General features: G+C 40.9%; 1 protein-coding gene across 5 annotated transcripts in view; it reads right to left on the minus strand.

The window, feature by feature from the left end:
* LOC115334559 (opsin-3-like) overlaps window positions 1-23,966 on the minus strand; it is a 94,612-nt gene that overhangs the window by 22,415 nt on the left and 48,231 nt on the right. For all 5 annotated transcript variants that reach the window (XM_029998896.1, XM_029998897.1, XM_029998895.1 and 2 more), the window contains one exon: window positions 2,866-3,099. In XM_029998896.1, coding sequence (XP_029854756.1) covers window positions 2,866-3,099 — 234 coding nt within the window. The remainder of the gene's footprint in view (window positions 1-2,865; window positions 3,100-23,966) is intronic.

Genomic DNA, 23,966 nt, shown 5'->3' on the forward strand with positions numbered 1-23,966 from the left:
GCGGCTGGAAAGAAATTCACCGTTTTCCTCAGCGTTTTATCGCCTCAGGTCATTGCAGAAGGCAATGGCAAAGTCAAAACATTTTCTCTGGGGTTCCTGGACCATGAAAGTGACTCAGGGCCTGCTTGAGAGTGAATTTGAAGGTGTGCTCTGCAGGATGAGTTTTAAGGCTCAGAGGCTGATGGTTCCATGATATTCCACATTGATTTGTGACAGCTGGAAGCTAACACCACAGCTGCAGTCAACCAATGCCATTTTGCAATCTTCAGGGCATATCCCAAAGCAAAAAAGTTAGCTTACACACAGAGAACTAAAAATTAAGCCATAGGTTCTCAGTGTATTTGTAAGATGCAGGAGTAAATAGCCTACTGTGGCCTCTGAAAAGAGAGGACTGTGAAAAATTCAGGCCAGATAATTTCAGTGTTGGGAGGCATCAGCCTCCTGTGATAATTCTCAGCTAAGCACAAAGCCCAAAAAAGCTGAGTGCCGGGAAGAAGACAGCTTTTCCTGAGGTGTTAAATTTACAAAAAAAGAATAACTACAGAGTAGCTGAGGTGCCGTGAACACCGGTGACGCATCGGATGAGGGTGTTACTATTGTTCCTGTTCTGAAAGGATTGGGAACAGATGGAGGGATGTGTCTCACCCTTTCTGAGTGAAGCTCAGTCTTCAGTGTCAGATAAAAACAATTAATTTTACTGCTAATACACAGTGGCACAGCAGATGAGAGCTGCAGATTAATGCTAGGCAGTAGCTATTATTTTGGTTTTAGTACAGTGAAAAGTATTTACCTCAAATCTGACTGAGCTCCTTTTCAGGAGTGATTTTTGTCTTGATTTTTGCAACAATAGCTAACTATGAAAAAGCCCCAACCCATACACCAACTTCCAGCTGGCAACTAATGATCCACCCTCCAAGACCTATTTGACTTTGTCCCCTTGCATTTTTTTGTTAAATGGTGGTAGCTGTGGAACAGTAGGCAGTGGGAAACAAATGAAACATTCTCAGTGTTCAAAGAGAGAAATCTAATACATCGGTCTCGCATGGGGCTGGAGACTAAGGAATGATTTTTTAAGAAACTGTTTCCAGTTCTCTGCCATGGTGCTCCTGAATTGTTGCACAGCCTTTGCAATTCCTGCTTCTAAGAAACAGCCTGTCTTGCCTCAAAACTGTCCTAGCAGATCTTCCCCTTGTAGTCAGACCATCCCACACTGATCTTTCCTGTAAGAGATGACAAACTGGATCAAAAGTAAACCCCATATTGAGAAACAAGATAAGCATCCAGAAGTATTTCCTTTGTAGCCGAAAGAGACAGCTACTGCAAGGAAAGAGCCATTTTAGGCAGCTTGCTACATTCCTGTGATGTGCAAGCACCCTGATTTTATTCCTGCTAATCAACTTTTTCCCAACAGTGAGCCTTTGCTTTTTGCCTCAGCACCCCCCCAGCAGTGTGACTGTCTCATAAGCCTTTGATGCTGCAGAATACGCAGTTCTCAAGAACTGCTTGGAGCACTTTGAGAATATAAAAACAGCCTTAATTGTGTGTATATCTGTGGATGCCAGGTTGTCAGCACAGGTAATTGTGCTTGTGATTCTGTTTTTGAGACATATGGAGGCACCCAAGGCTCTGTACTGAGTTCGTGTGTTTTAGGACCCATGTCTTTCCCCCAGCTTCCATACCCTTGCTGTTTTGGGATGTGCTCCATGTGTAAAGACAATGCCAAAATGTGCTTACGATCACTGTTATAGCCTGCTCCAGTGATCACAGCACAGTCAGATGATCTCATGGAAGTCAAGGACCTCAGTCAAAGTGCTCAGAGAATAAAGCAGCAAGACGGATGCTGCTCTTGAGAAGTTTCCATAAGAAATGTAACAGGTAAGGGGAAGGAGAAAAAGTTATTGTCTTGCTTCAGCATTAGCACTTTTCAAATGGAGCTCGCTATCTTCTTCAACGTCAGCTGAAACTAGACTTTGGCAATGAAGTACTGGTCTTGGGGAAGGCAATAGTACTTTTTCCTTCTGATTTCAGGGAGGTTTCATGGCTTGCCTGAGATCTTTCCCTCAAATTCCAGGAGTAGATTAATTCCTTGTTTAAGAACTTTAGGTTAGATGAACCAGACCAAGAATGATCTCAGGCTATGGCAAAACTGGAATATATTTGGCTGTTACATTCAACTTTTCCCTTGTCTAGGCTCCATAATAATATAATGCTGGTGTTGATAAATACTAAGGGTAGGCTCCAGCATACACTGAACAAGAAAGGATAAGGAGGGTTTATTTGCTTAATAATAGTGTAATGAACATAATGAAGAAAGGAATTGGAGACAAAATTCATTATTTGTTTTGACATGTAGGTGAACTGGGAATTTTACAGGAAGGAAGTAGAAGTCCACAAAAACTGTAATTGCAGTGACCACTTGTTTTCAAGGGGATCTGTCCTGAAACTGGTATTTGCAAATGCTCTCATCCTTTATACTGTTTCCAAGGTCATGAAATCCCTTCCTCTTCTTGTCTCTCTTTTCTCCCCCCTCCCCCCCCCCCCCCCCCCCAAAAAATGTTTGTGTATTCTTATTGTAAATAGATGCCAATACCTTTGGCAACTAACTCTGCAGCATACAAATTAACACCCAGTGTGCCCTCAGAAGAACACAAGCAATTTCAATAAGCAAACGTTTATCTGTTCTTCCTATCTAGCAATATATTGTTGACTGCAAACACTTCCACCCCAAGACTCCAGCAATATCGTTTGGACAAGCCTTGAATGTCCTTCTCGTAAAGACACATCTATAGGACTGGTAGTCACAGCGGTCAAGAATGCCTGACAGACCCTGAAGAAAACACAGTTTAAAAATAATATATGTCTTACCTGCTTATTCATAAGTATGTAGATAATAGGATTGCAAACAGTGCTGCTTTTTGCTAGGATGGAAGGTATGATGCTTGCAACTGGAGTCACCACACCGGGCTTACCAAATGTTGCAAGTAGTGCTATAACTCCATAGGGAATCCAACACAAGAGATAACAGATAACTGTAGTGATCACCATGAACAGTACGCGGTATTCTCTTTTGCGGGCAGCATTCTTGTGGATTTTTCCAACCTAGGGGAAGGTGAAAAAAGATAGATTTTAAGAAGCTGAGCTGTTGGATTGACTGCTTTAACAACCTGCGACTATTGGTCTTGGATCAGCAATGACAATCAACATTGTAGTTCCAGAAGCAAAACAAACGCAAACCCAAAAGTGAGCGAATGCAGTGGGAAGACTTTCATTGTCTCCACCAGGCACTAAGGGAAGCCCTGCAGACATCATGCTGCATGCCAGCATAAACCAGAGTCCCAGTGGAGGCTGGAGCAAAAGCAGAAAGGAGGCAAAGTTAGCATCTCATCCTTAATAGCTGGTAGGTCATCTCCAGTTGCTTTTCAGGTATGGCATTTTGTATAATTGTACAATGTTTTCACTCAAGTTATTCTAGCACGCAGGACTTGCCTGAGATGGAGAAACATTACAAAGCACAAGTGAACCAAAAGAAGCATCTTCTGCTAGGGGTGTGGAAACAGCAGAGCAATGCTAGGACTGTGCTTAGGACCTCTGTCCTTGGATGTTTTCAAGGCTTGGCTAGATAAAGCCTCAGCTGGCCTGGTGTAGTGTTGGCAATGGTCACACTCGGCGTGGGACACTAGAGAAGCCTTGCAAACAACACGTGATGAAGTTTTAAGTGGTAGGATTCATCCTTTCTAGACTATTTCTTCCAGGTAGTTCACCATTTTGATAAAAGGGCCTCACTCCTGATAAGCATCGAAACCAGGTTTTTGTGCTCTTAAAAATGCGTGCCAAATACTGACATAGTTCAGCTGTTGTGTTGGGTTTTTGGGGGAAATGGAGTAGCACTGGGTAAATAGGAAGCACAGAGTTAAATGATCAGTTTCAAAGTGGTGGTGCAAGGGCCCATCTTGCTGTCATGCGTTTACCATTAGTTACAGTCTGTGGGCAAATCCAGCTCTGCTGTGGAAGTATTTATAGTCTGTGCTTCAAAATGTGCTCTCCTTTGACATGCTCTGGACTGAAGCATCATGCCTTTTTGGAGTCTACAGCTCTAAGATGGAGGTTAAACATTAAAATAACAGCCAATTTTTATTTTTAAGCTTTGGTGTGAATGCATTTTTCTGCGGACAGCTACAGAATGCTTCTCCAGTGAGTTCGTGCCGCTGAGCACATTGGTGATAACTGTGAGGAAAAAGCTTCATTCCCTACACAGAACGCACATGCGGTGCTATGCACAAGCATTATTTAAAAGCAAGCTTCCCATGCAGTAGCTCTCTGAGGTGGCCATTAAGTTTGATCCAAAGCCCATGGAAGTCAGCACAAGATTGGGTGGGGTATAGATCAAGTTTGGGCGCTTAGCCTCATTTTATAGGGATTATGAAAAAGTTCTTAGGAAACATTCAGGGAGATTAACTCGGGAAAAGCAAGGCTGGTCTCCCTAAGCATCTTTGCAGCCAACAAAGAAAAGCAAATTCTGCAAGGGGGCTAATTTTGGAGCCAGTCTCTCTCCACTGACTCTAGATGGAGCCTCAGCACACTGGTCTCCTGAGGTTATGGTTAATTCCTCAGCTTCCCCCCCAGAGTGTGTTTAGCAAACCCAGATGTGCCAGCAGAATTTCAGGAAGTATTCAAATGTTTAAACTATATCGACTGAGTCTTGTACTCAGCCAAATGTAATTTATGTCCACTTTAAGGTCTTTTTGCCTCCCGAATGCGGTACTTGAGAGTAAACTGCACCCAAGGGAACTAAGCCCCTGTAAAGCTACAAACATAAATAAGCAACAAGGCAGCTCCCTGGAATGCAATGCATCCAAACTTTAACCAACAAAAAAAAAAGTTTGAAATGAATGGGGTTGAGCTGATGCAGGAGAACACTGATGTGCACAAGTCTGTAAAGGAATAAAACACAGTTAAAGGTGGAAGCCACTAATCACCCGAGTCAAACGTCATCCCCGGTTGCCTGGCGCACAACTTGCACATGCTAATGCAGTGGAAATAGTCAGAGCTTTACCTACCTCTTTGTGGTGTGGGTGCTTTTGCATAACGTATGTGTTTATGTGTCGGACTGTGAGTTAAAAACATATATAGTAACTGTGTAAGTACACATGGAAGGCAAAATAATATGGTGACACTGTTTGGTTTTAGTTAATTATGATTCTAGCCTTCTAGAGTAGTTGGTTCTATCTGGAGTTGCAGTAGAAATGTTCTTATTCAAAGTAAATAAAAGCCACACAAACTTAGTCTGCTGAAAAATAACAGGTATTAGTTTCCTGTCTAGTCTTTTAATGATTTTCTGCAAAAAGGCAATTACAAAATAAAATCCATCCTTTCTGAAAGCACTGGGGACTATTCTTTTTTTTTTTTTTTTTTTTTTTTTTTTTTTTTTCCAAGAACAGGACTTGTTTATCTCATAATTACTTTAGCTTGAAAAAAGGATTAATAATAGATAATGGTCCAATCCTGTATTGCTTATTTGAACTAAATTTTCATGACTAATGGGAATTTTCTCTGACTGAAGAATCCAGGATCCCATGTTAGCTGGAGCTATGTTACAAGTTTAATATTAACTGAACCCCAGCTAGCCATGGCATCCACAGCTAAAGATCTTCAGTAAAGGCAGAGGCATCAGTCAGCACATTTTCCCTCTGTGTTTAGATAATATCTCTGTCTTGAAGAGTTTGCAAGAGTTTACCCTCTGCGCAGCTAAAGTATAGATCATAAATAAGGGAAGGAAAGGTGTGTAAAAGTGAAGTGATTATGGGTGTGATTTTGGTATATATCCTCCTATTTTCACACCTTTAGCTTGTTTCCTTAGGAAGGGAAGCCTGCATTGTCATTGTGTCTGTGCCAGTATGTTAATAAATCTGTCCGCTGGACCCAATATCTTCCTTGTAAATTTGATTGAGGTTTTGAAACTTATTAGGTGGACAGAGGTCTTTGACACAGAGTTCTTCACTTGTCACTAGAGCAGAAGGATCCTTATTAATGTTCCCATTAAGAAGAAAAATGCAATGTGGAATGAACTCAAATTATACACCAGAGAATCCACTCTAGTTTAGGTTTCTTTTTGATTTTGTTTGTATTTTTTTCTTCCCATTTTCCTCTTCTGATAATTAAAAAAGAGAAAGCTCTGATCACAGCTGTCCCTGAAATAGGACATTCTTAATGTGTCCCCAGTATCTATTAAGGGTGACCTTCTGCTGCAGGCTTCTATAATTGAGTTTAAAAACTCATTTGTCATGAGACAAACCTATTGGAAAGCAAACTTAGTTAGCTGTCGTGCTCACAGAGTCTTTCACTTCATGTTTACACCAATGTAGCCAATTGTTTTGGTTTTTATGTGCCTCATATAATAATTCTATCATATGATTTACTTACAGTCCAGATCCTGGGAAATTAGAACTTTAGTGTTTTTTTGTAAGTACTTTTTTTTTCCAGAAGTACATTTCTATTCCCACTGTTGCAGAGAGGAGATTAAAAGTATGGAATTGCAGTAAGAAATGCAAGCAATGAACCAGAAGTGAGGAAGGATCATAAAGTATGTCCTTTCTTAATGCTTCTAAAGCCCAGGTGACCTGGATGTCCCAGCTTTCCAGAGGGGACAAGGATGGAAAGTTGAGTCCAAAGGACAAATGACCTCCAAGCATCTCTTGCAATGAACCCCAAATGTACTTGATGCTTCTCTCAATTTTTATTTGATGTCTAGAGTTGCTGTAGCTGTTAACTGTTTTATGCTAAAGTAACTCATCTGCTTCCTCAGGGTCAGTAATCTCACTCTTTTTTTGGTGTTCTGGGCACCAGTAAATTGCAGGACACGTGAGGTGCTGGAGTCGTGCTTGCACAACTGAACGGGTGGGGGAAGACTCGTATCGCTTGATGCCTCTGAGCATGCTGCCGGGCTGGTGCGGGACTGTCCTTCCCCTAGCCTTGTGCCACAGCTTGGGAAACGGCTGACTTGAGTGATCGTGTTTGTTGTGCTCCTTCTGTCTCTCCAAGCCACTTCAGCCCTAACATGGCTGTTTTCATAGCGGCGAAGGCAAGCAGCTGAGTCTCGGCGTGGTTGTGGTATCGCCCTGGTACGTTCTGGGATACGTTTCCAATGCAAGAAATGCCAGAGGATTTCAAGAAGTGTTAGACTACTCCATAAGAAGTGCTCCCAGAGTTTTGTTTTTGAAACCATGTACTGTATTTCCCTACACACTCTTGGTTTCACTGCCTTTGCAGCTTTAGAAGGTGTTACCTTTAAAAATTCTCTATTTATTGGTGTTGGAAGGCCTCCAGCAATATATAGTTCAAGTTGATGTAACCTACAGAAAGATTACAGTTCTGCAGATGAAAAAGCAGTAGGCAATTTAACATTAAAATTATTTTAAAACTACTGGACAATTTAATGCAATTGTTACACCATATTTTCAGTAGTCAAATGGAAGTGCCTCCCAGAAACGCCTGGTGTCTGCACAGCCAGCTGATAGAAGAGCACCAGATGGTGCTGAGAAAAAGGAGATTCAAATAATGTTCTAGAATAGCCAAGCTTGTAAAGCCCAATCTAAATGTGAACATATAGGATATATATAATATACATTTAAAATACACAGAAGATCTAAACCGCATCTTTAAAATGGCTCAAGAAATACTGACCCATTGGGATCAAAAGGTATTTATTTAGGGTGGCTGGAAAACACCTCTTTGCTGCAAATTCAGCTGTTTTCTCTGGGACAAAGATCATCTCCTGCCAAATTCGGTAGCCTAAATGTAGGGAAAACACTATATTTAAAGAAAAGAAGAGGGTTGAGGGGGTGGGCGTTGAGGTTATTTTAATGAGAAAATGGTGTGTCTCCCTTACTTTCATCCTGGGAATTAGCAGAAGTGGTTTGGTTTTTCCGAACTCAGCCGGAGGCAGCAACAGGCAAGCTTGTCTAATCTCAGGCACTGAGCATCAAGACTGGCACAATTAGCTCTCGTCTGGATTTGCCCTTCAGCCAAGCTCCATCTCGCGTACTCACCCGATGCTCCCTTCTCCACTCAACCTGACGCGCAAGACACCGCTAGTTAGATGGCTATGGCAGTGTGCTGAGTAGGTACATTAGATGTGCCAGGGCACAGAGCATGGGAGAAGCCACGGCAGTATTCAGTGAGGACGATGGCAGCGGTGGAAGCGTCCTCAAAAGTGGCCCGAGTCACACATCGCTTGGTTGACCTCAAAAGCTGCAGCCCCTCGCCTCTCAGCTGACAAGATGTAGCAGATACATCACTCACCAAGTGATGGGCTGCAGTGCTAATTCGTGCAGCGGAAAAGAAGAAACTGGGGAGGTCTGGGCAGAGCGTGGAAAATTTCAACAGGTCAAAGTCTGGAGGGGTCATAAACCAATGAAAAGATGAGCTTACAATAAAGAATGGAGGTGGTTAGTAAAAAGGGATGCAAACGGCTTTTGCTGTAACTGGAGCTTGTTAGGTTGGAGGTTCAAGAAAAGGACCCCAAATATCTGCCATGCCAGGAACCTCAGAGAACAGCCTCAGACTGGGTGCAGGCAAACGTGTGGGCCTGTCACAACAAGGACCTGGGGAAAAGCCACGACCTAGAAGAAGCTTGGCTTCCTCTAAAGAGATCGGGTCTGTCCTTTCCTTAAAGTGAAAAGAGAATGGGTCTGTCCTTTCCCTTGCAGGAGAGTAGCCAGCACCTTCCAAACACATGAACGCTGTTGTACAATGGTGTGGGAAAGAATAATAACATGTCTATGGGCCATATGAAATTATTTTAGGGTAGCAGGTTCCGGTTACCCAATTCAGGCATGCAGGGGTCGGTCTAGACCTCCCCACTGGCCAAGTCAACTGGTCCAGTCAGCCTGTTGCTGGAGGGAGCCAGGTGGCAACCACAGCTGAGCCCATGGGCTTTTTTCAGGCTGAAACGTTGGAGCTTTCCAGCCCAGACAAAAGAGGACAGCAGCTCCCTGCCTCCGGTGAGGGATATACTGCTTTTAATATTTAATATCCTGTGCTCCAAAACTTTGACCTACTGCAGCCCCTGTTCAGCTCCCTCTGGATTTAGCTGGCCACAAGCTGGGGGACCAAGGGAGTGCTCGTGCCACTTCATCTGCTCAGAAGAAGGCACAAGCGCCAGGAAAGACCTGAGGGATGGCTGTACACAGAGGCTGTGCTGCTGAATCTTGCAGGCAACCGCGACGCCCACAGTGCCAGAGAGACATGTCCAGGTCACCCCTGTAAGGCACTAACATGTACGACTTGCATACGCCCATCACCCATGGGCAAGCTGGTTTCTTTTTATATATATATATAAGACAAGGGAGTTGAGCTCAAATTAGCTATTAAGAAGGGGAAGCTTCAGTGATGAAGAACTAACCTGATGGTTTTCACTGAATTCCCCTGTGGCTTCTTTTTTGCATTTACCCTAGTCTCCCCTCCTTACCTAATGTAGCTATGTGCTTTCTCTCCTAAAGCATTTCCTTCATATTTTAACAGCTCCCAGCCATTTTCAGCTGTGAACATCTTGAAAGATGTTCAGAACATGTATGCTCTGAACATATACGGGGAATATATGGCATCCCATCCATCTAACCACTAGATGGAGAGACTACAGTAAGAATCCAGCATCCAGAGCCACTTCAAGTAGGGGACATGAACATCATAGCATCTTAAATATCAGGGGGCTGTTTATACGTTTTGTCCTTCAAGTCAGTTTCTCTTTCTCCAACTATTTATTAAGATGGAAAATAATATCAATTATTATATTCTGTGCATCCAAATAGCAGATGCTGTAATTGTCTTTTACCTAGCCTAAACAAGTAATATGGAAACAGGGTGCAAAGTGCTTTTTTTATCACGGCTGATGCATTATTCCTGGATCTGGCTTTGTGCATTTTACACTCAAATAACCATGTTTTCTTCACTGCTTCAGAACTGCACAGTAAAGAGAAGGCTATTTATGAGCAGCAGTGTTTGTTGCCAGCCACTTTAAGTGTCAGTTATAAGTGCTTGTTTTGACATGATCATGTACTCAACAGTACTACCAAAACCAGAGACAAATGAAATATTCATAACTATCTGAGGGAAGTCTGCCAATCTTTGAGCATTTAGTCTACTACAGCTTCTTGAAATGAAGAGAAGGGAGCTAGACCTTTTAACGCAAAAGCTGCAGTAGAGGAAAAAGCTGGAAAAAGATCATTCTTCTTCCTTCATGAACCAGTCAAGTAAGACAGTCTTCTTTGTTATGTTTCTAACAAAAAAAAAATTAGAAATTCATTTATTGGTATGAATAACCCTCTACCAAACCCAGGACTGTCTCAAACTAAGCAGTGACTCAAATGTCAGTTATGATGAGCTTTCTCCTCTCCCATCTCTATGGATTCTGTCCTCAAGCAAAAACAAGGAAAAAAGCCAAAAAAAACCCACTCCAAAGCATGAAAAGCTCTAAAAAGCTGTAGGAAATGGAAGCTCCAAGTAATCTACTTTTCAGTGTGGGCTACCTCAGAACTGATAGTTTATTGATTAATACTAAGATAGATGAAATACTTTGTTTGTTGTTTAAGATAGACAATCATGGAAAAAGTGGGCTCACTGGCTTAAAGATAAATGCCTTTATCAGCATTTTGGTGGCTAAGTTCAGAACAAGAGTGAACACTGAAGAGATGTATAGTGTCTCTGGAAACAGGGACTAAACAGAAACATCTACTTTGGGTCATTTTAGAGTCCAATGGGCCCTGACTCTACAAAGCATTTACACTTATATGTTCACTGACTGAACTGAGATTTAAGCATGCACATGAGCACTTTGCTCAGTTGGGGCCACATAATGAGTTAACAGCAACAAATACAGGAGGAGGAAGGCATAAAATCACACAAGGGGCTTTATAGTTAATTATTTTAATGTCACTATTAGTTTAGGAATTGAAGTCCATAGGAAGGATATTTTATCAGCTGAAGTCTGGCTTTACTGGGAATTTTTGTTATTGAAATGGGAATAGTCATCTTAATGCCTCAAGGTGAAGGGAAGCTATGTTTTAAATACAAAACTTATGGCTTTGTACACTGCCCTTGAAGCATAACTGCTACTGCTGCTTATATCAGTGAAGTTCTGTTGTGGACTTAAGGAACACTATAATCCTCTTAGTTGCAGGAATTCTTTCACTGCACTAGCTAAAGGGCTTTTAGCAGCAATTTGACTTACACAGTGAACACATTCCCAAGCACTAAACAAGCAGCTCATGGTGTCACTTCCATCATATACAACTCATGTTTTATCCTGACCTTCTTTCCTCGCTGTGGATTTTCTAGCATCAGCGTGCACAAAAGAATTAAAGGTGTACTACACACAGCTATCATTCGGTTTGCATTAACAGTTTGGTTTTGGAAAGCGAAGTCCATTAGATACCCGTATCTTCGCCAAGTGGGGGCTATCTCTTTTGTCTCTATAGCTACAGACGTACCCAGCAAGGACAATGGCTACAAAAACATGACCGTGGGCTTCTCACGCACAGAGTTGGCAGGACACAAACCAATTCCAGTGCAAAAGCTGAGCTGGGGCTGCTCTTTCTGGGATGGGAGGAACAGGGCCAGGAGAAGCGGTCTGCCTCCGGCACGCCGTAAGGAGCCCACACCAAACAACAACTCATGCAGAGGGACTGACTCATTGAATGGGCCAAAGGTATGACAGCAACAAGTAAAGCAGTTCGGAACTGTTAAAACCTATGCCAGATAAAGGAAAAAAAGTGCTTCTGAGGTGAAATAGAATCACCGTAACACTGAAGAGCCACCAGCCCTGGCAGCTCATTTAAGCAGATATATTGTGTATGTTGATACGCACTTCCCAAAAATGTTATTCGTATGTATGTTCTTCAGTAATTGTGGGACTGCAGAGAGCTGCTATCTCTGATATTGGCAGTGACACTTCTATGGCACTTACCTGCCTGAAACAAATCAAAGATGCGCAGAAAATAAGATATGTGGAAAATGGAAACTGAAAGGGCAGTGAAGTGTGTTTGCTATCTGGAAGATACAGTTAGTTGAAAAAACCCGGGGATGCAAGAAGCATCAAATGTTATGCCCAAAGTTATTTAAATTCTAATTAATTTTCTATCAAAAAGATGATCAAAAGAAACTGTCTGCTATAAAATATTAAGGTGGTTGGAATTTCTTGTGTCTAACATGACTTAGCCTATTTTACAAATTCCCTAGACAGTTTGGGAGACTGTAATAGATAGTAAGCCATTCCCTTGAAGCCATCAGGTCTAATTTTCCCAAACTGATAGCAATCACAAACTGTATTACTTGCTTGTATTTGATTGCTTGTCTAAGTCCAGTTCTAGTGAGCATGTTATAACTGGCCTTGACTCACACCAACTGACAGCCCTATCAATGGGCTCAGAAAAAACATGTTGGCCTGAATTAGCCTAAAACCAGATTATATCCTATGGATGAAAAAGAAACTTCAAAGCTTTAAAGCCAGATTCACTACACTGCTTCCAGCACGCACTACAAAGGGGATGAGTCCTCCTTGATCAAGGAAGACTCCTGTTTTGGCCTGAAAAACCATTGAATCAGGCTTGCTCTCATTCTGGGGATTGTGAAAGGTGCAATGGCCCCTACATAGAGGTTAGCATCAAAAGTTGAGAGCCCTGGAAGAACTGAATGTTGACGGGTCTTCTCTGATAGCAAATACTATTTTTTTCTGGTCCTTTCATTCAAAGTAGCTGAAAGTCAGTCCCAGGCTGTAGATGGTGTTGCAGTTACCTGGATGAAGGTCCATCTGCACCTTTTTCAGGGAAGAAGGAGGTTTTGGTACATATTCTGATGGCCAAAAAGCCAGAATCCTTTCTCACCCGGTGCTGAGCATCCAGACTGCCACTGTCAGGCACCTGGCAGCAAGAACTACAAGGCTTGAGCAGATCCACTGTCCTCCTTTTGACTGCAGAAGAAGCCTAGAAGACTAATTTGGCCTAATCTTTTGGTGGCTAAGGTTATGCAAACTGAATCTCACCCAGAAAAGAGCAGGAAGGGGACAGAGAGGCAGCTACTCCTATTCCCATGCATACCACCCAGTAAACCTGGGATTTTACACTAGTATATGTCCAGAAAGTGACAACATTGCCAAAACAAGCATTAAAAAAGAGAAAATTATGTGTTTTTTCAGGGGGACGGGAGGAAAATTGGAGACTTGGCACAAGACTGACACTTGGGCAGGTTCTGGGGAACTAACTAAGCTTGTTGGTGTCCAGATTTATTTATCCCATGGTTACAGGACTTTCATGGCAAGACCTATCAACAAGAGTGCAGGCTGCTTTTATTGTAACGGTGTGGAGTAGTTATTTCACAAAACAGCAGATTTTGTTGCACAGTTGAATTAAGCCAGAATTAGGTGATGAAAGGGATGTTTTGTCAGCAAATACAACACGGTTTCCTGAAGGAGATTCAGTAGCTGCTGAACCAAGTCAGGACTGAGAATGGCACATAATACTGGGTTCATCTGTGAGGGCAAAACTGAGGAATTCCACCTTGGGGAGGGAAAAACTGAAGTTCTGAAGGATACTCTCCAATAATAGAATTAAAATGCAGCTAGTTCTGTAAAGATAACACGCAAGAACATTACTACATGTGTTGCTGCTTAGCAACACAACTTGCTATTATAAAGGTGAAAGGTGCTGAGATCACTTTCAGAAAATCAAGCTGGTGACTTAGTTTAAGACTCCTCTTTTTAAAAAGCTTGCCAACAAATTATATCTTTAACAGATTTACTTTTCCAACAACTAACTTCTGGGTTTGGGTTGGTTTTTTTTGTTTTAATAACTTTTGCAATGGCTTTGACTGACCTAACAGCCCAGCTGAAATTAAGGGAAAGGAAAAATGAAAACACATTTCTGGTTTTTAAAGCTGACTTCAGCGTATTTTGCATTGAAGAATTTCTGGAGCAGAAGGGGGAAATATCAGGCATTAATTCCTTCTTGGTTTCCGTGTACTTTCTTCCAGAGACAGCACCACACAGAATGTATATCTGCAAAATCACTAATATGGTTGAACGCTTCAAAAAGAGATGAATTGACAGGTGTAAAATTTCTTCCAGGTTTCAAAGTTACTTCTTGATGCTAAGCAATAAAATGCTACCATCTACATAGGAAACGGAGTGCACATTGGCCCGCATCTAAAGGAAAAGCGTTTTCAAACAGAGGTGACAAAAAATAATGCTTCAAAAGACTGGAACACTTATACAGCTAAAGCAGGAAATAACAGCCTGTGTGTTGTAATTGGCGAGGACAATAAATATGAGTCAGAGCAAATGTCAGCTGAGATCGGAAAACTTATCCAGCTGGAATCAGAACACATTAGAACCTTCTCCCCACCCTTCAGGTGTATTTGCAGTTTGGTTTATGACCTCTCCCTTCTCACTGAAAAAGGCAGTGTATGTATGAATATATATATATATATATATTGAAAAAATGTGTACACACCACATGCTATACATGCTATATATATGTATACATACACTATACATGATATATACACACACACTACACATTATATAATATACACACACACACATATGTCCTTAATTGTGTGAAAAGTCTTACACGGGAGTCATCCAAGGTTGGAGAAGAAAGCTGTGATGCAAGTATGGCTCACTGCCCTCTTCACCTCTTGAATTAGATTAACAACAACCTTTTCTACACTAAATACTAATACTTCCTCTGAATCAGGGGTATGAATTTAAAAAAAAAAAAAAAGATGCCAGGATAATGCTTTCCTTAAAAATGGAGCTTGGGTATTCCCCTAGATCCATTTTTAGATGTGTGTATAAAGCTCTCACTCACATTTAACACTACTTTTTACCAGGCTAGCACATGTGAGTGAGAACTTGAGCTTTGTGTTCCTTTGGATTGGTAGCTGCTCTCCTTGCAGTGAAATTAGGTGCTAAAATCTCTCAGGTATCAGCAGTCTTTCAGCACCTAACCACAATTACCCCTTTTCCTGGGAAGAGGTCAAGTTTTCCCACACTTTACTGAGGGATCCCCTCCCACCCCCTGAAAATTTCTACTGACATATAAGATATTGTAAGGCATCATTAAGGCCGTGTGGGCATGCCTTTGACATGTAGCTATTTATATTTAAATAAGCCTAATATAAGTGCTTGGATCTGCCTGTCAAATTCTGTAAACCTGACATAGAATATAAATCCAAAATGGTTTCAAAGCTCTCGTCTCACTGGCATCTTTAAAAATAGAGCAATTATGCTGAAACTGGCCTAAAAACATTCTCCTCCGTACTCACGACAGACCCTTTCCCTCAAATTATTATACACTTACCATAGCACAGGTGTATTTAGTAAAAACCAAACCAAATGAAAACAAACCCAACCCTGCAAAGTCTGGAAGTCTCCAATCCTCCTCTCAGCAGGAGCCTCGACACCCTCCTGAATTTTAATCTCACTCTACAGCACATCGTCCTTTTTTCAACACAGAATGACAAGTAGGAGGGAGAAATTTATGTAAACTGCTAAGTCAGATGAATTACATTTAAGCAGTAAGACTGATGCTCAGGTGTACATCTTTTTTTTCCTCGGGAGATTGTGTACCCAGGATTGCATTTCACCTGAAAAAGTAAGGTCTCTCTAGCCCTCACTCTGATATGCCAGAGAGGGTAAGCAAGGGGAAATTGGTTTAGTGAGTTGTACCCAGCCTGGGTGTTTATAAACATTTATCTTAGCTCACGGAAAATGAAGATAAATTCCTTTTCAGTAGGTTGTGTATTACAGACAGTCCTCTATAAATTATGTATCATTTTAAGACTTCCAGTTAGGAAACTTAAACTGCCGTAAAGTTTCATATTTGTTTTAGATTACTAAAAAGGCCAGATAAGCAGACCCAAACTGTTGCAATTTTATGAGTTCAATACATTACCCTGCAAGGCAGTCTTTGACTGCGCAGCAATTTGCGCTTGCGATTAAACACAAAATAATCCAGGACTAAACAAGACTGAAGCTCATACTAAATACTCTGTAAACCTCTCCCCAAGCCCCCTACCCATTAGATGGGTGAGGAGGGCAGAGCTTCCAGAACATGGTGTGCACGTGAATACAAAACAGTCCCACCGCCTGCCAGGTATACCTAAGCTGCAAGCACACGGACAGCACAGTGAGGAGGCACTTGGGTTTTAAGAGAGTTAGGCTTATATAAGTACATTACAAATATTTCTCTGCGTCGGGTCAGTTGCACAAGCTGATGCTATATTGGATATAGGTATGGCAGAATTGCATGCATAGAGATGGCCCCAAACCTGTTTATTGTTAATAAAGATGGTACAGGTATAACAAATATGGAAAAGTAGTTTTCAGTTCTTGAGTTATTATTCATTAAGATGCTCATATACAAGTAAAACCAATCTGCTTTATGAAAAAACCCTGTTCAATAAACTACTAAGTGTTCCTGCCTTGTGAGTTCAGAAGCTGTACCTTCAGTGGCTACTCCAAATAACCAGAGTATGAGGTACTTTGGCTGATTCTTAGATCTACCTAGAATACATACAGTTATTTAAAAAAACAACACCAAACCATTCCTTTTTCTGGTTAAAAGTTTAATTTCTGTCCCTGCAAAATAAAAAACTCGTGCTGGAATTGGGATATTGATAATATTAGACTAAAGCTTTGATGCTACAAGGGGAAGATCGAATAAAAAACTGTGAGGAACAGATCAGGGAATAGGTAAGGAAAGAATATATGATTAGACATGGAGAAAGTGTGTATTATGTGGCCTCTTCTAGTGATTCCTCCATAGAGGTTTTCCTAGTCTGGTGCTACGGCTCTGCCTTCATAATGCTGCCTTTCCTAATGGCATTTGCACCCTTGTAGGAGAACGATCATGGCTTTAGTCTGGGAACATCTACTCTAACTGTCCCTCTAACACTACTTTGATGGTCACCTTCATGAAGCAGCATTCTTCTTCCCATCAGGGCCCACCAAAAAGGGAAGGTAGTGAGCCTGTTAAACCTCTCGGTCTGAATAAACACACACTGCCAGAAACCTTCTCTAAGGGGAGAGAATCCTGTTCGCCATGGGCAGCCGGCCGTCACCCCACATGAAAACAAAATGTAGGAAATTGTGGGTGGGAGTGACTTCTCCAAGCCTGCAACACTCATGATCCCCATGTCTTCAGAAAGGCAAGCATCACTATTTGCAGAGATCCATAAACTTCAACAGCTTTTACAAGATTTTTAAGACATGCTACCCCCAAAAGGGACAAGACGCCACCAGAAAAACAGGTGTAAACGATGGGAAGGATTTTGAAGGTGTCAGACATAGCGTAAGGCAGATGGAGGGCAGCAATGGGGCATGGAAAGAAAGGGATCAGAGAAACAAGTCCTGGAGTGCCAAATCTAAAAGCAGTGACCAGAGTCTACCCATGCCCAGCTGATTTGGAGACATGCGAGATCCAGCATTTACCATAAGCTTGCGATATACAGTACGACATGGGTAAAAACAGACTACGGCTCCTACAAAATACGGAAAAGATGGGGACCTGGATTTTAAAGACTATTCCTTGTTAGAATTATGAACAAGATCAACAAAAATAAGATGCTTTCTTGTATGGGTCAAAACATTCTAGTTTTCCAAATGCTTTCAACTTAAAAGGATGGGCTTGCTGAAAGACTTTCAATTTCTACCCCACGTATCCTGTCTGATGGAGTCTGTGGAAAAAATGATGCATGAAAACTTGTAAGTTATAGATACATATGGGCGAAGGGGGATATAAATGCCATATTTTGCTTTTTTTCAGTTTTACACCGAATCATGACTTAAAGTGGAGCCATCTAGATGCCCTCCCTGCAGCCAGAAACATCATTACAAAATAGAGCAAAGGAGTGTGACAAAACACATAGATGTATGTTTTTTTTAGTAAAATGTCTCTGAAATATGTTTTTACCAGTGGACATGATTTTTCAACTCCAGATTAAGCCACATTTTGTCCTTTGTCTACTTTCTACAGTTGGATATATTATTTGAAAAGAAAAGGAAATACCTGTTTTCTAATGCAACAGAAACACTGAAATATGCATGACAAAGTATAATAAATATGTCATAAAGTCTAACTAATGGAAAACAAATGCCAAACGTGAGAGAGTCAGCTCTTTCTGGAAAATTTTGGGTTATAGCTGTTGTTACATAGTCACAAATCTGGCATTCTGAAAGTTTATTTTATTTTGTCAGATGCACATTAAAATAAATAGCAGCTGGCAGAGGCAAAGGACTGAATTTCTCTGCTTTTTCTACCATTTAATTTTCATATGGCCATAAACTTCTCTAGTACTGCAAATTTCCTGTTACCTTGATGAATTTGTTTTACAATCTTTGCAAATAAATGTTGGGAATGCCATGAATTTTAATGCATTTAAAATCATACAGCCAGAGGGCTGGAAGGGTTCATAAGAGATTTGGCGGTGTCCATCACCCCCCTTCCCCAGTACGCACTAAATGCAGGACAAGTACTCCTCGAGCGGCCTGTTACTGTCTAACAGAAAGGTATTTCATATCCCTGAACAACCTGCTCCATGATTTCAATACTTAGATCCTTACAAACCTTGCAGTAGCATCTGACCTAACCCTTCATTTCTAGAAATTGTTTCCTTTTGTCTTTCCATCAGTGTAAGGGCGTGCAAGCACAATTAGTCACAGCTGGTTTTCTTTAGTAGCAGTGTTTTTACATTTGAAAACTGTTCACGTGTCTGTTCTCAATATTTACATACCTTGGTTTAACAAAACCAGCACACAGAGCAGAGCACACCTGAGGTTGTGTGTTCCACACCTCTGCTTACCTGTCCAACCATAAGATCTATTCTGTTTGCAAAGGTATCGTGTTCCCAAACCCACATATTGTTTGTGACTCACTACTCAATTTGGATCCTTTAGACTGTACTGATTCCCAACCTGTGTTTATCCATCCTGTATGATTTCTCCCATCTAAGCAAACCTCTGCACTTGCCTTGACCAATTCTGATGTTCACTGACAGTTTTAGACATAGATTCCTACTCCATCGTCCAAATTGGTAATGAAAATGCTGAAAGCACTTGACAGAGCTCCGTGAAATGGGCACCTTACAGGGACACCTTTAAGACAGTATTTCCCTAGTTGCTAAGAGCATATCATGCATCAAGAACTTGAGTTATATCACAACTATCGTTTCCCTTCTATCCACTAGACCAGGTTACCTGTCAAAATGAAAATGAGTACAGTTCATTTTGACCAACCCGTGTTGGCAGTTCTGACCCAGAACATTCAACTGCAAGGGGACAGAAACCTTTTTTAGAGTAGTGAGAGAAAGAACAGACTTTAAAAAGGAAAAAAAACCCTCTACCTCTTGTTTGGTGTGGCCCAACTATGACTTAATGGGGTATCTTTAAAAAGGAGGTAGTTGAAAATGTCCAAGTTCTCTTTGGGAAACAAAACTCCCTGGCTGACATTTCTGCAGTAAATGCTCAGACTTCTGGATAGCAAAGATGGTTTTCTCTTATAAATCTTTATTTTCCATAACTGGTAAGATTGCTCTTTCTTGTCATGAGTGGATATCATCTCCAGCTCTCTTTTTAAAAACTATGTGAACAGCCTAAGCATTAAGAAGTTCTATGAATATGAGAAAAACAGGAAGCCAGATAGAAAACTGGTGGGATCATGCGATGATCAATAACAAAAGATGTACTCAGGGCTGAGAAGGCTCTAGGACAGAAGTGTCATGAATTCCTTGCATCAGTCTTCTCTGCCGAAGATGCTGGGAAGATCCTGTAAATTCTTTGTAGCAGATATATTAGAGGACCTAGATCAATTTGCAGTAAAAATGCAAGAAGTATCAGACCAAAGAAATATGTTGGATGTTGGGGAACCAGAGGGGAATGAGCTGCAGAAACGGGCCAGTTTTCACACACTTCCCAGATAGCATCTGCCGTAGTCACTGTGGAATATCAGGGTGATGGACCACTGGTGGGGCACCCATGTGCTCCACGGGGAAGACCAGGGGAACTGCATACAGAATTCAGCACAGAGAACAATGGTCCCATTGCAGACTTTGCCTTACTACGTTTGTATGAAAAAAATTAAGCTAGAGATTATGAACACTTCAGTTATTGGTGTCTAAGATTTTTCTGGATCTTTAAGACGAATCCCTTTCCATGATCGACTTGTATTCAAGAATAACAGACGTTACATATGTCACTTTATGCTGAAGAGGCACTCCTGACTTCATTATTTACTTCACCATCTATATATACTTAGTTGTTCCTAGAATTACATTTTTTACGTGTATGCTATTGACATCAAGGAAATAAATTAATCCTTCTCTGAAGGCAATAGCCACAATTATTTCATCTTGTGGACACATATGAAGAGGACAGACAAAAACAGACTTCTGAAAGAAATTTTTTTTCCTCTCAAAGGTATTTTTGTGTAACTACCTTGAACATGAGGTTAGGCAGCTACTAAGCCTATAAATGCCAGGTAATAGTTAAATTGCCGATAGCACAGGGCATTCATCCGAGAAGGGGGTGCCTACAGAATATTTGCAGCTGACTTTGCAACAGGCTGCCACTGGTCTTCACTGAAACAAAGTTCACCAAGCTTGCTTTAAGGCAGGTCAGTGATTTCTATAGAGACACCAGCATCACTTAGGGAAGAAGTGGCAGTTTTATAGCACTAATAGCCCAGCTAGAGACCTAGTGGCATTTCTAGGAGAGAGCCAAGCATTTGTAAAAGTGATGAGCTGTGTTAACTTCACCACACTTAGATAAATCCTTGTCTTTTCTCTGCAGAAAGACCGCAATACATAGTGCAGCAGCACAATTGTAAAGTATACTGATGCTGAATTATGGTGTTGCTGAGGAAGAGAAATATATTATACGTTAAAAGTAAAATGTGCAACTTTGCAAAAATTGGTTAGTTGGCAAACTCCATTTCAATTTTATCTGTGAACTGTAATCACATGTAAAGTAAAACGTAGGAGACGACTTGTTTCTGAGAGGCATACTCACTTTGGAAGACAACAGTGAAAAACACCAATAGCCCATCGCGTTATATTGGCTTTGATGCTACTCATTCTTTTGAATCTTGACAGCTCCAAGTGCTCTGAGCTTGTAAATTAGCATTATTATGGCAAAGAAACAATTTCACTAAGAAAAAGACTAAAGTATCCTCTTAGAAGATGACTGGGATATAAGATAGCTGTTATTGGAACTTTAGTTCTAAATAATATTGGTTTTCCCTCAAATTTGTTTCTAGATTGTGGAGGGGAGGAGGATAGCAAGTGCATTACTATATTGTTGTTACTCTGCTGCTGTGCAAAAGGTAGCACTTTTATAAATGATTTCTGCAGGTAGCGCAGATTTGTGGGTTATAGGGGAACAAGGAGAATAACACAGTATTGATGGCAACTGAAAACAATCAATACGGATTCCAAATTTTGTATCCAAGCAGAAAAATTGCTACCACAATGTAATGGTTCATTTAAGCTATTTGCCACGCATTCTCACATACCCTGAGGGAACAGACATAAGGGTGCAGTAGCAGACTTTTATGAATTAAAACTAGATGACAGCTATTCTTTAGCATATTTTAATATTTCTGTGTGTTGGTTAAAATCCTGTAAGAGTGAAATGGCAGTTTAGCAGATAACAAACTGGTCTTCTGCTGGTGAGACCACTGCCTATATCTAAGAAGGTGTCAGTTCATACAGCTGCAGGTTTTGTTCAGGAGCAAGCTAAAATAATAGGGGTTAAAGATACAGTGCCATTAGAATGATTCAGTCAGCAAACATGATCAGGTAGCTATGCCTTAACGTGTGTATGAAATTAGATGAAAACAATTGTTATCAGCCAGCTTTTTGTTGACTGACACTAACATGAACAGGAAAGAGAAGGAGGGAGAAGGATAGGAGAGGATGGAAGAGGAGGGGAAAATAGAGGGGGAGGAGTGGGAAAGGAGGAAAAAAGGGAAAGGGAAGGGGAATGAAGGAAGGGGAAGGGGAAGGGGAAAAAAGGACTCGCTTATGGAGGTATACATGGAAATTCAGAGCTGACGCCCTGCTTCTGAAACATTATCTATATACACAGGGAGTTCAGTGGGACTGTATATGGGCCAGGGTGCTTCCCAGCTTGGATCATATTATAGTCTTGGAGTCTGAGGTTTCAGCTTGAAGAAGCTGAGTGTCTCTTCCTAGGCTTTTCTTTCCAAAAAATTATTTCTTTTTGGTCCCAATTAGTTATTCTCAGTGATTAAGTGACTGGCCAGCTCAGTGATCAGTTCCTCAACAGCAGCTGTGCCTGTTATCCTTTCCTCTACAAAGGGCATACTGAAAAAGAAGCAATGTAGCAATATGAGTCTGTATCCTTTTTGCTTGTCGATTTTTTTATTTAAAAGGTCTGAAAAATTAATCATAGGTTTTACTTTAAAGATAAAGGAAATGCTAAGCCACAATTCTGCCATTTTCCTAATCAGTTGTCTAAATTCATTTTGGAATGAATTTTCTCTACTGAGATGAAAGGGTCAGTGCATTAAATCCTTCACAGACAAATCTCTTCTCCTAAAAATTTTAATAACTAGGCTTGGTCAAAAAGAACCAATTATAAAATAAATAGTAAGTTTGAGCAAATAAATACTGTTTTCCATTATATTTAATCTGGAATCACATTGCTACTTAACAGTGTTGTAATTTTCCAGTTGGTCATAGAAAATGCCAAGACTAAAGGATTTCATACAGGACTTGGTATCCAATGCCATGAATCTGAAGTGAGAAAAAAAAAAAACTTTTTCAAAATAAAGAAAGAAACAGAGCTTCTTGAGCTTTGTTTTCTTTTCCAGGTTACCTTTCAGAAACTGAAGACAGCTTAAGTGAAGTGATTATGTTTAGAATCACAAATACAGCTAATTATAAATACTGATTAATTGCTATTATTTAACCTGGAAGGTGAGTGAGATTAGTGAATCTTATCACCAAAAATCTATGTACATGGCAAAGCCTTTATTTACTTGTATGGCAGAGTTTGACACACAGCCTGTCCAGCAGGATTATCAGCATACCACAGTTCATAAAAACCTCTAGTTTTTCACAGCAGCTATTTTAGCTTAATGACCAACCTTTTCTTCTTGTATTTCCTAGCAATTCCTCTTCATGTGTACGACTCTGTCACAAGCACCAGAATGAAGGAGAGTCAAAATGAGGAACTACTCTGAAATGTAGCACCACAAGTGAAAAATGATAATGTTTGAACAGTGGTTTCTAAGGATGTTTCTCTCACTGTTTAACCTCTCCTTGAAAGCTACTTCTGTATCTCTGGTTGCACTTCTTACCCCTTTTTGTGCCTTTTCTGTTTCTCCTGTATCCTTTTCAAATAGATGAGCAAAATTCCTTGCAAGCTTCAGGCTTATACAATGATATAACAACATTGGGGATACTTCTCTCAATCCCTTTCCTAGTACTTTCTACCATTTTATTTATTCTTTTGATTTTCCTGACCAGAGAACTGAATTTTTCATGAAATTACTCAAACTGACTCCACGATCTCTTTGGAGAGTGAAAACTGAGAGCCCTTCATCATATATGTACGTATATGTGTGATATATGCTACAGTTACTTTTCTCTGCACAAATAACGGCACCTTGGGTGCTGTTAGCACCTTCAGCCCTCGCAGACCTTGCCAACTCTGTTCTTCTCCTCCAGCAGCACCGTGGCCGGTGTTGCCCACCCCACCTTGATCTGTGACACCATTGCCAAAGCTACTCGTTCCCCTCGGTCCCAAGTTTCCTGCTTCAGACGATCATCGTTGGCCATCGTCCCTTGCTTTTCTAATCAACTGCACTCATTCCCCAGCTGATGATCTCCATGGATATTTACTATAATAACTGTTTGGTTTCACATCTGCTAAAGGGGGCTGTAACAGAACGACT

Source organism: Aquila chrysaetos, chromosome 23 (assembly GCF_900496995.4).
Source record: "Aquila chrysaetos chrysaetos chromosome 23, bAquChr1.4, whole genome shotgun sequence".
Taxonomy (NCBI): domain Eukaryota; kingdom Metazoa; phylum Chordata; class Aves; order Accipitriformes; family Accipitridae; genus Aquila; species Aquila chrysaetos.